Source organism: Lampetra fluviatilis, chromosome 47 (genome assembly GCF_964198595.1).
Source record: "Lampetra fluviatilis chromosome 47, kcLamFluv1.1, whole genome shotgun sequence".
Taxonomy (NCBI): domain Eukaryota; kingdom Metazoa; phylum Chordata; class Hyperoartia; order Petromyzontiformes; family Petromyzontidae; genus Lampetra; species Lampetra fluviatilis.
In genome coordinates this window covers 10,391,524-10,404,085 of record NC_136321.1, presented here as the reverse complement: position 1 = coordinate 10,404,085, position 12,562 = coordinate 10,391,524, and the positions used below count along the sequence as shown (strand labels likewise).

Sequence of the window (12,562 nt, the reverse complement as noted above, 5' to 3'; positions counted from 1 at the left end):
TTACACACCACACCAGGTACTTATTTCAGCCTGAGTCGACCTAGGGGAGGCCTAGAACCAGTTCAGATAATAGTCACTGGTGTTGGCCATGAGCGGGAATCGAACTCGAGTCGCCTGGTTCGTAGCGCAACGTGATAACCGCTACACCACCGCTCCCCACAACCACTACAAGACAAAGACAAAAAATCCCCCATATAGCTTTAACAGACTGTTGGGGCAAGTACTGTTAGGGGGCACCGATGAAGGCCAGCACAGCAAACGAGGGGTGGGTGGCCAAAACCACCCCGGCCGCCTTTGTCTCCCGAGTGGTGATGTTTACTCAGCGCACTCATTTGAGACTGAGTCGACCTGGGGGAGGCCCAGGACCAGTTCAGAAAATCGTCACTGGTGTTGGCTGTGAGCGGGATTTTAACCCAACATCCACAACTCATACAAGCACAACTACCAGAACAACTGCCACAACCATTACAATTTACTCTGACCACAATGCAACCTTGACTAAAACTACCATAACCACAACAAACAACCACGATTACAACCATAACAACTACCACAACCGCTGCAATACATATTTATGCATCCACAAAAACCACAACATAAACACAACTCCAACAACTACCCACACCACTGCAACAATAGCTGCGACAAGTACAAACACTATTACGACAACTACCACTGCAATGATAACTACCACTACTACAACAACAACACCTACAGCACCCACACCAGCGATCACAACTACAGCAACTACTACATCCACAACCACAGCACCACAACCACTGTAACAACTGCAACAACCATTGCTACTGCAAATACAAGCGCAACAACTATAATGGTGATAACTACAACAACCACAGCAACTCCAATAAACACGACGACAATTTTGTTCGTTCGTTTCTCAGCTTGTCCTGGTGAGGGTCGCGGCGGCAGTGTGTTGAGTAGGGCGGTACAGACCTCCCTTTCCCTACAACCACAATGACTACAACAAAAGCAATCACTACTTGTAGCAACTACCACAACTTCTACAAGACCTACAATTAAAACAACTGACATGACAACTATCGCAACAACATCAACCACAACCATGCCTACTACCACAGCTACAAACATGACAAGGACCATTTATAAAAACGACAGCAACAACCTCGAACAACTAACATGACATCAACCCCTACGGCATTAACCACAACTACCTCAACAACCATCGTGTGAACTCCCGTCATCCACGCAGAGGTGACTTTTGGCCAACCATCGAACAAAGATGGTCACTGCATCGCGCGCTTTCAGATGAGCATCTACGCTTGTCTGGAATGCTCTTCCTTTCCGATATTAGGGAGCCACTGGACCTGTGCACTTTGACATCATCGAGATTGAAAACGCATTTGCTTGGAACTGCTTTTTGTGCTTAGTTTGTTGTCCTTCCCCCGCACCTCCGATTAGCACGGTTTTCTACGTACGGTGCGAAAAAAGTTCAACATACTGTACATACATATATAAGGAGCGACTTCCTAGACACAACGTGTAAAGGGCTTCTTATTTATTTCTCACACTTGAGCACCAACACTGGGCAATATATAGAAACGTATCTACATAGCTACACACAGCCGACCTTTCTACACAGCCCCATCGTCGGCGTCTAACTACATAGCTGGCTGACGATGTAGCAATGACGACGATGGGAGCCGTGCAGAAGATCGGCCATGCGACCGGACGACGAAGAGAGATGACGGCGAGCAGCGACGCAGCCACGACCCGGGACCCCGCAACAGCCCCGAACCTTCGGTTCCGTCCCCCCTATACACTTACCGGCGTGGCCAGGCCCCGCCTCCGGCCACGCCCCCTTCTAGAACCTTGGAGGTTCCCAGAGCTTCCTGACTGACCCTTCCTTTTATCTTTAACCCAGATACGCCCCCTTCTAGTTGGTCATTATATAACACGCCTATACCCTTGATTACCCCTCCTGGCCAATAGGTGGCACCCTGTCATTACACAGACATCAATTACAACAAAAGCCACAACCACAACAATGACAGTAATACCTCGATATATGAAGTAAATGCGTTCCTGGAGCTTCATTCGTATTTTGAAACTTCATATACATATTCTTGGTTCTTTCGGTAAAGTCACGTAGACGGGAAGTAATAAAATAATACAAATAAAACATAATAAAACAATTCTCACGACGTTTCGGCCACAACGCAAGCAGCCGTCCTCAGGCGAAGAATGAGACATTATCAAGCTAGGAGCTTATATAGGTGTAGCGAGGAGAAGCGCCTTAACAAAAGAATGTGCATATGAAGAGGAATTTAGCATACCAATGGGCAATGCGTAGGAGGTGGGCGGAGGGGTTTCAAAGTCCCATTATGCCCATGCATTATGCAGGATCAACAGCACCACGGGGGGGCGCAAGGAACAGCGTTAATAAAGGAAAGGAATGTTAATGATATGTAGCTGCATTTACCAAACAACCACGTAGATGCAGCTACATATCATTAACATTCCTTTCCTTTATTAACGCTGTTCCTTGCGCCCCCCCGTGGTGCTGTTGATCCTGCATAATGCATGGGCATAATGGGACTTTGAAACCCCTCCGCCCACCTCCTACGCATTGCCCATTGGTATGCTAAATTCCTCTTCATATGCACATTCATTTGTTAAGGCGCTCCTCCTCGCTACACCTATATAAGCTCCTAGCTTGATAATGTCTCATTCTTCGCCTGAGGACGGCTGCTTGCGTTGTGGCCGAAACGTCGTGAGAATTGTTTTATTATGTTTTATTTTTATTATTTTATTACTTCCCTTCTACGTGACTTTACCGAAAGAACCAAGAAGATGAATCCCTGCAGTCACGAAAGCTTTAAATCGAAATTCATATACATATATTGAGTAATGTATAACATTAGTAGGATGATGATGTGTTCCCAGCCTTCATACATTTATATTTAAAACTACACGAATAAACATTTTAGAACTTACCATTCATATTGAAAACAAAGACAATTTAGATTGAAAATAACATGTTTTTTATACTGTATGGTATCAAATAAAAAACAGACATTGATAAAATAAACTTAGTAAAAAAAACGTACTTTTATTCTCATTTATATTCCACTAGAGACTGACAAATTGAATATTTATTGATGAAAGTTATTTATTATTTTACCTTTTTTCCCATTAAAATAACGGTAATAAATCCAAAGTTCATTATACTTAAACTTCACATATCGAGGTATTCCAGCACAACCATTAGAACCACAACCACAACTTGAACAACCACCACCGCCAAGCGCTGCACGACTACAACTACCGAAAGAAACACCAAAGCACAGCTCAACAACACAACTCAACAGAAACCGTACGTTTTCCATCGTCTTACTTCACCCGGTGTGGTTGTAGTTTTAACTGCGCAAGTGTTACCCGTTGAAGGTATTTTTACAAAGTCGTTGTTTGGTCACGAATATTTTTTTTTTCTGTCCTCACCTTGGTGTGAGAGAGGAAAGATGCCGTCCCACCACTAGATCTGCTCCGATAGAAATCCTCGCATATGTCATAGCTTCCGGGTCCTGGGGAATGCCGCTGCGTAAGCGCACAAAACAACATCCACGATTAACCGAAGCGCAGCGGTCACGATTAAGGCCTGTCCGTCATACGCACAACCTTGGGGCCCGTGTGCTGAACGACTTACTCAAAGCTGGTAGCCAGCCACCTGTGCAAAACTCGCTCAAGATATCCCTACCTCTCTCCCACACGAGATCAAATTCCCCTCATCAAATCGGCGTTCTTCATTGCAAGGCCCCGCGGGCCACTAGCGGCCCCTGGTGGCCTTAAGTGCGGCTCCTGACGTGCAGACACTCAACAATACACAAATGGTGAGAACACCCCCCACCATCATCGTGCTGTCAAACCCCCAATGGCTTAAAATGTGTGGCGGCCCTCACACTGATGATGTCTTATAGACGAAAGTGGCCCCCCTCTGAACATTTGTAAAGAACCACTGATGTATGGTAACATCATGTCCTCTGGCGAGCACATGCATTAATAGCACAGCGTTAGGTTATATTATTGGTGAGGTTACATTTTTGTTAACTTTTTAATTAAAAATAACGTTTTAAAATGAGTTTCTGCGTGTGGGAGGTTTCTGTGTACATATGTCGAAGTTCTTTCGCACCGTACGTAGCCATCCGCGCTAATCGGAGGTGCGGGGGAAGGACAACAAACTAAACACAAAAAGCACTTCTCAAGAAATGAGTTCTCACCCGAACTTCACGTCCAAACCAAAAAATAAATGCTTGGTTATTAGGGTCCAGTGGTTGAGCAGGCAGCCCGCTACATAGGTTTAATTTGCTTTTCCTGTACTCAGGCCCATGCACATTAAGTAAACAAAGAGTCGAACATTATGAATCAGTCTTATAGTACAAATATATGTATGTTGAACTTCTTTCGCACCATACGTAGCCAACCGTGCTAATCGGAGGTGGGAGGGTGCAAATAAAGATAAACTCGCATTCGTTGTGAACACTTAACACGTAGTATTTTACAGCAAATATGATTCATAGTGGAAGCAAGAGATGGTACAAATGATACAGAATCAGTGAGAAACAAGGTAATAAAACCATTAAGACCTAGAAACACAAACAAAACAGAACAATAAAGACAGTACAGCAAGGGACATAACTCATGATATTACACACAAGACCTAAAAACATACAAAAAAAGTATAACTGAGACAGAAACATGAGACAAAATACATTAGAAAACCATATAAGTGAAACAAAAAAGAGACACAATCACAGTACAGAGGAAAGCGCCACCTGGCCAACATGAACCCAAATAGAGTTCCTTACCTGCATGACTTGCTGCAGACTCTTCTGCTGCTGCTGATTCACAAAGAGAACTCGTCTCCCTTCGCCCACCTGATTTATGACATTCACGTTCAGAGGCCTTGGCACCTGCACCCTGGGACCAGCGGAGTCACGTAAGGCATAACAGGTTTATTTTTGGGGTTAGATCGCGTAAATATAAATGTGTCGTTAAACCCGCCAGCACCCGACACAACCAATTAGTAAGATTTGTCACTTAAACAAAGACATGCCAGTTCGTTACTAGTTCAGCACGCCGGGGTGTTGGAGAGTAAACCCACAATATTTACTATCCGAATATGACGTTTCACCAATAAGTACAACCAGCATCATCAGGTGGCAGCCAGAATCACATCAGGCAGCTTAACCCTTTCCAATTCAGATGACGTACGTGTACGTACGTGTACGTACACTGAAATGAAATAACTTCATTGGTACCCAGGCTCCCACAAGGCCATGCAGGAGGGTGTGTAGCACAGTTTGGTGCCAGCTATCATAGAGTGTGGCGGTCGTGTCGCTACGGTTCTCTGCGGTGACTACAACGTCTTTTAAAACAACGGCGTGATGCCTCTCTAAATCAAATTAACCCTAACCGCGTTCGAGTTCCGAGATTCAGCGGTGAATATTTTTGATTAACCAATCCCAGTGCAGCTCAATGCAGATTTCTGGTATGCCACGTCCAGCTAGCTGGGGTTTTACTTTACATGCATTTCTAATTTATACGATATATGGTACCCTTTTTACTAGTAGCAAATGCTGAAAAAATTTAATCGGCTTTACCCCTTCCGGAAATCAAACAGGAGGTGCAAAGAGGTTCAAACACCAAATAGATACCTATTGCAAGTCATAAGGTCATATTTATTTCCCACACTTCTGATTATCACAGTTGGCTACGTACGGTGCGAAAAAAGTTCAACATACATTTATGTTTACGTTATTTAGCTGTGGTGTTAATTGTTGTGGTTGTTTCGTTGTTGTAATTGTTTTTGTAAGTTGTGAATATAGGACTCCTCTACTTACGAACGAGTTCAGTTCCAGAGGTCTGGTCGTAAGTCGATATGTTCGTAAGTCCAACTTTACTCTTGTCGATTCCAAATATGTTGTACAGCATGTATACTAAACACAGGGAATTGCTGTAAAAGTTGTATAATCTCCTGTAGATGTAGATGCCACTGGTTATGTGCATTCTGCAGATGTAGATTCCACCACCGCCATCTATTGCACGGTGGTTCAACTTATGACTCTCAGTCCGAACAGGCAACTGGACCATACGGACAGGTTTGTTTGTATCTCTGAAAGTTTGTAAATCGAATGTTCGAGTTTGTAAGTCGAATGCGTATATTTTTTGTGTTTTTTTATGGTGTGTTTTTTGCCATTGTGATTGCTGGTTTGACCGGTTCGTTCTGAATGACTGTAAGTTTGGTGGCACCTGTGGGGCTCATATTGTCCAGGCCCAGGCCCTTCCCTTGCCTTGAAAGAGAATCGTGCCGAACAAGACCGGGCAAATGGGGCACAACCACGAATGGCCTCCACTACCTGCAATAACAAAAACAGCATCAGCGGCAACACGTAGGCTGTCGCGACCAATATTATACATAATATAGGTTTTTGGGTTAGATCGTGTAAATATAAATGTACCGTTAAGCCCACCAGCACCCGACACAGCCAATTAGTAAGGTTTTTCACTTAAAAGAACATGCCAGTTCGTTACTAATTCACCACACCGGTGGTGTTGGAGATTAAACCCACAACATTTACAATTCAAGTATGACGTTTCAGCAGTAATTACAACCAGCATCATCAGGCAGACAGCTACATACTCTAACCCAAAAAACTATATTATGGAGCAGCAGCAACAACAACAGTTTAACATTCGTGGGAAGAAGGAATTCCGGGGCACAAGGGCAGCGGCAGGAATGTACTCCTATTGACAGTAAGTTGGTTGAAAAGTTTTCCAGAAACTGTTAAACTATTTTTTTTTTCACGAGGTAAGGCCCACTGAGCTACGTAGCTCTTTATCAGAAGCAACCTGGCCACAAATGCTAGCTCAACGAAGTTGTTTATCACGTGGAAATATATTTAAATACATGTTCATTCTAATTGTGGACAGAAAAAAACAGGGGACCCGGAAAAAAATAAACCCGACCACGGGGAAAATTAACACTGTTGGCTACATACGGTGCGAAAGAAGTTTAACATCCATACATACGAAGGAGGTGTGGGGACCTGGAAGGAGTTGGGTTGGTAGGGAGAAACGGAATTATGAGAGATGATGGGTGCTAAAAGTGGCAGGTAAAATGGTGTTGAGAGTGATGAATTGGATATTGTCTGTTACCAAAGGGGTGGTTGATGAAACAATGAATGGAGCAGTGATTGGAGAATCGAGAAGAGGAAATTCAATGGATTCTTACATTTTTGTCACCAAAGGGGTGGGTGATGAAACAATGAATGGAGCAGTGATTGGAGAATCGAGAAGAGGAGAATCAATGGATTCTTACATTTTTCCCATCCCAAGACGTCTGCAAGTTGCTGGGTGGGTGTTCCCTTCATCGCTGAGTCTCGGAACGGGCAAGCGGCTCAGCATTAATTTAATTTAGAGAGGCATAGTGCCGTTGTTTTTAAAGACATTGTACTCGTGGAATAGAACAGCAGTGACACGACCGCACGCGAATATAGCTGGCACCAAACTGTGCCACAAGCCCTCCTGCATGGCTTTGTGGGAGCCTCGGATTTTATTTTATATTTTGTTAAATTTTTCTGAAGAAACAGGAAAAGGTAAATACAGAAGCTAATAATATCATTAGCAATGATGAGTGGGTAAGAGGAAAGGGACCAAAGTAATATCAGAATAGCTGGACGTGAAGTTTGGCTTTTGAGAGATACTTGTCATTGTTTTTGTTGTTGCTGTTTACTTGAGGGCAGTAGAAGGCCGGTCCCAGACTGCTATCGGTCTCTGGTGCCGCAATCGCTTTGAGTCCCCTGCCAGTGTTTGACTCCCGGTAGCCGTGACTCTGAAAGGGGCAGGGAATGGAGGGAGGGGCAGGGGGGCGGGGGGGATGGGGGGCTGCACCCACCACCTACAACCATAACGACATCGCCTCCAATTAGCATGGTTGGCTACGTACTGTGCGAAAGAAGTTCACCACACATACGTACATCACCGATCACACAACATGAACAATGCCTCCCTCCCCTTCCAGTCCCCCATGTCTTCGTGCCTCCTCCCTGTGTCTCCTCCCCCCTCACCCCCCTCCACCGCACCATGTCTGTGCTTCTATCCTTCTCCCACTCCTCTTCCTCCTGTGTCATGTCCTCCACTCCATGTCTCCCTTATCCCTGTATTTCTGTCCTCCTCTTTGTTTCCCTCCACCCAATGTTTCTGTCCTGCTTATGTCTCCATCTTTCTCCCCCGTGTGTTTTCCTCCTCCTCCCCACGTCTCCCTCCTCCTCACCGGCTTGGTCACGTGATCAGGATCTTGGGTCGTGACCTCATATTGTCCTGGCCCAGGTCCATCGCTGACTTGATGAATAAAGCGCTCTGAATGGCTCCCGAAGGCTCCGTCTCCCCGACCCTGCCACTTCTGCACACACACACATGATCCATTGAACTCATGAATGCCCTGATCGATTCACCTATTAATATTTACCATCTGCGGATTCATGACCTGCCCTGTCCAGACAATGTGTGGCAATGTAAATGTAAAAACTAAAGACACCATGACAATGATCATATCACGCTGACATTTTTTGAAACAGCCTTATTAGTGACCTAATGATAGTGTCCTCAATGATTGAATCTATGGTACCTGGGTAGGTACATTGGTACTATGGCAGTCCATGCATCCTCTATGGTGCTGCATTTCCACAACCACTTTTGTGCTCGTGAGCATGTTTGTGACCTGAGTCCCGTGCAAGTCATGAATTCGTAACTTTATTTAATCTAAAAAAGAACCCATTGTCATGTGTTAACAGTCTGGAACTCTGCTAACTTTTACTTAATTACCGCGTGATGACAAACACATAGGGAGTCAATGTCGGAGATAACTTAAAAACTACCAATGTGGCATTGTACTACCCAACACAAACGGCACTGGCTCTATCTGAGCATCAAACAAACCATACTGCAACATATCACACATGGCAGTTTAATTCCAAGTACAGTATAACATTCGTCTCTACCCATGAATTGTTGGATTAAACCTTAAAACCTTAACCGCACGACCTGAGCACAGTGGAGGTCGTAGTGTCCAGGCCCAGGTCGGGAGAGCAGATCACGTGGGGTCAAGGGGTCACGTGATGTCAGAGACAGGAATGGAGCAAATCCCGGATCTGATAAGAAAACAACAAAAAACGGCTACACCTTCTTCAACAATAACCACACCTTTACAACAACAAATACACCCTCTACAACAAACAAATACAAAGATCCCCCATATAGCCTTCACAAACTATTGGGGCAAGTACTGTTAGCGAGCACCTATGAAGGTCGGAAGGGCACACGAGGAGGTGGGCGGCAAGCACCACGCCCGGCCACCTTTGTCTCCCTAGCGGTGATGTTTGCACACTGCCCAGGATACTCATTTGTGGCTGATTAAACCTAGGAGAGGACCAGGACCGGTTCAGATAATAATCACGGGCATTGGTGGCCGCGGGCGGGAATCGAACTCGGGTTGCAAGGTTCGTAGCACAGTCGCTGTAAAACAGACTCTGCTTTTCACCTTGGGTCCAATTTAAATGATGCGTGTCAGGTCACCTCGTTAACCGTGGCTACGCTTAGAATCAATTTCTATAGATAGGAGCCTTAGCGAGGTTCAGCCATTCTCTGAATTGCCCCAATTTTCCTTTCTCTCTTCCCCTGTGAGACAGAAAACGAGAAACGTGGGCACAACCACATTGCCCCACAGACAAAACAACAATCACTCTAATCACTCACAACTACAGAACTGGGACTCTTGATTCGAGGACAAATCAACAACTATAACGGCCAACTAGATCGGCCACCACACATTCTATTAAACTACAATTAAACATGTTTTTATTTAATTTATAGCTTAACGTTTCAAGTTGTGTATTTCAATCACTTCTACAAAACACACTTCACAACAACCGCCAAAATAGTCATGTCTGGACGACATCAACCAACGGACACAGCTGCCTGCTATGAGGCAACTCAGAGCCACGATTTCGGGGGCTTGAAAAGAAAACACGAAGCAGACACCGCCGATCGATCGTAGGAACAGCAACTTGACGAACGTCGCCACCCCCCCCACACATCCTCACCACGTGAAGGGCACCCCTTTGTGATGTCATAGCTGCCGGGCCCGAGGGTGGGGGCCGTGCCCCCCGCGGGGAGTGACGTCACGCGCGGCGCCCGTCCGTGCATCTGAAACCCACAAAGAGAGGGTTTGTTGTGTGGCTGAGTCGACCTAGGAGAGAGCAAGGAGGTTGTTATAGATGTAGTGGAATGTACATCTATGGAGACTTTCGTTTATTCGTCATACGCACTAAAACGGTGGTTCTCAACCGGGGGTAACGCGGACCCCTGGAGGTACGTAGCAATGTCCCAGGGGGTAGGTGAGGTGATTTGTACATGCGTGAAATTAATATCATGAGTCCTTGGTGAATAATCATGTACGAATCTTTCGATATAAAATAACTACATGATAACCTAGAACGATATAGAATACCTTTCTGAACTCAGTGATCGTAAACAATTCAGTTTCTAAGAGTAACCAGCAAAAATAACCCTCTATTCAAGTAACCAGCAAGCGTGTATTTTTTGTTTATTACCTTGCAGTTACTAGCAGCTAGTTAGGATACCTCACAAAATGGACAATTGGTTAAAATATTGATGTTCATTATTCATATATTTATTTCTCAGAACCACGTTGGGTCAGGCAAGGGGGGTTACTCGGTTCAAACAATATTTAACAAGAGGGGTAACATCTTATTGGTTCTTTTGGTAAAGTCACGTAGAAGGGAAGTGGCCGAAACGTCGTAAGAAGTATTTTATTATGTTTTATTTTTATTATTTTATTACTTCCCTTCTACGTGACTTTGCCGAAAGAACCAAGAAGATGAATCCCTGCAGTCACGAAAGCTTTAAATCGAAAAGAGGGGTAACACATTAGTAGCCGAAACAGGTTGAGAACCATGATAAAATAAGAATAGGTTTTACACTTTCTGGCAATAAAACAGGTGTTAAAAATGTTAAAAAAATATATAAACCTTTGCAAGGAATCATGTCTGCATTAACCACACGTACTTGCGGTGAACACACAAACAAACATGCTCTGATCATAATACATGTGTAGTGGGTCCAATACGAGGAGAGACGGTTCTTTAGAGGCAACACGTTTATTGTAACTACAGGTACATAACACAAAGGGGTAACGGCCCCTTACACCCTAAGGAAGTAGCCCCTCTGGACTAACGTGCCCTCACTCTGGTTATAGCGGTAACCCTACACTGGTTATGTTCTGAACCCGACCCTAGCCAGGGGTTCGGGTTCTGCCCACTGGGCTCTTCGGGTCTTCAGGTGGACGAGGACTGCCGGACCCGTTCAGGGGTCCGGCTTTTATACTCACTCCAGAATCTCTCCGCCCCTAGCCACACCTTCCTTCTGGAACTCTCTGGGGAGCCCTGGAACATGACGGCATCCCCCCAGCCCCCCTCTTGGGGTCTGGGGTCCCTGGTGGCCCAAGGGCCCGACTCATCCCACCTAGCCTGTCTACCACCCCCTGTTGACATATGTCTGCTACTGCAGGTAAGGGTCAATGGTGAATATACATACAGCCTAACAATGGGACTACATATGCATTGTCTTTGAAACTGATTGGCCTACACTAGAGACAGCCTTCTTTAGGGCCTAGTCACACCAGTGTCAGACCAGACTTTGATACTGGCAAAAAGGTCTCAGGTTGAGAACCACTGCTCTATAGTATACATGTATGGTCACGCACTCTGCAGTGCACATGGAGTGGTGCACGCTATTTTCTATATATATAAGTCAAAATTTGCGTGTAGGTTTGTGTCGGGGTTTGTGTGTGGGTTTGTGTGTGGTCATGTGCTTGGCTCTCCAACGGTGGGGTTGACGTAAATAAAAATAGCCAGGTACCACGCCGTAAGCCCCGTCGTAAGCAAGCGCTATTCCTTTTTCACATCCGTCAACTTTAAATTTGTTTAATTAGCGATTTTGTGCGATTTTTGTGCGCTTCCCTTTTATTTATTTATTTGTGAAGCGTGCACGACCATAACAACTCACGCGCCTTTGGTGGGGTGGACGGCCCATGCCAAGTCGCACGCCCTCGGTGGGAGACATTTTCTTTCGCGTAAAAAATGCTATAAAAATACACTAAACACTGACGTTAATTCTTCACTGTGTGATGCCCCCCCCCCCCAACCGATGCGTGCAGTTATTACTACTATATAGTCGCTAGATGCTACCACTATAGGCCATAGATATTACTGCACAGCGGCCAGGGAAATCGTGGCTGAGGGGGGGCGGGTCAGGGATAGCAGCCCAGCCTGCCAAGGTGCCACCTCGGCCGGCTGGACAATCTAGGCGAGGCCGGAGGCTCTGCACGAGACTAGGCCTCACCACGCCACTTTGTCAGGTGAGTACTTCGTGCTATACAGTCGATAAATACTGCTATAGAGTCAGCATGTACTACTGTAGTGATAGCAGGTACCACCACAGTCGG

At 45.3% G+C, this 12,562-nt stretch overlaps 1 protein-coding gene across 3 annotated transcripts in view; it reads right to left on the bottom strand.

The window, feature by feature from the left end:
• Positions 1-12,562, bottom strand: part of LOC144947958 (sperm-tail PG-rich repeat-containing protein 2-like) — a 37,310-nt gene that overhangs the window by 22,675 nt on the left and 2,073 nt on the right. For all 3 annotated transcript variants that reach the window (XM_078877395.1, XM_078877397.1, XM_078877396.1), the window contains exons 3-9: positions 10,140-10,242; positions 9,082-9,188; positions 8,312-8,440; positions 7,772-7,936; positions 6,289-6,395; positions 4,845-4,956; positions 3,481-3,576 (exon numbers count right to left, since the gene is read on the bottom strand). In XM_078877395.1, the coding sequence (XP_078733521.1) occupies positions 3,481-3,576; positions 4,845-4,956; positions 6,289-6,395; positions 7,772-7,936; positions 8,312-8,440; positions 9,082-9,188; positions 10,140-10,242 (819 nt within the window). The remainder of the gene's footprint in view (positions 1-3,480; positions 3,577-4,844; positions 4,957-6,288; positions 6,396-7,771; positions 7,937-8,311; positions 8,441-9,081; positions 9,189-10,139; positions 10,243-12,562) is intronic.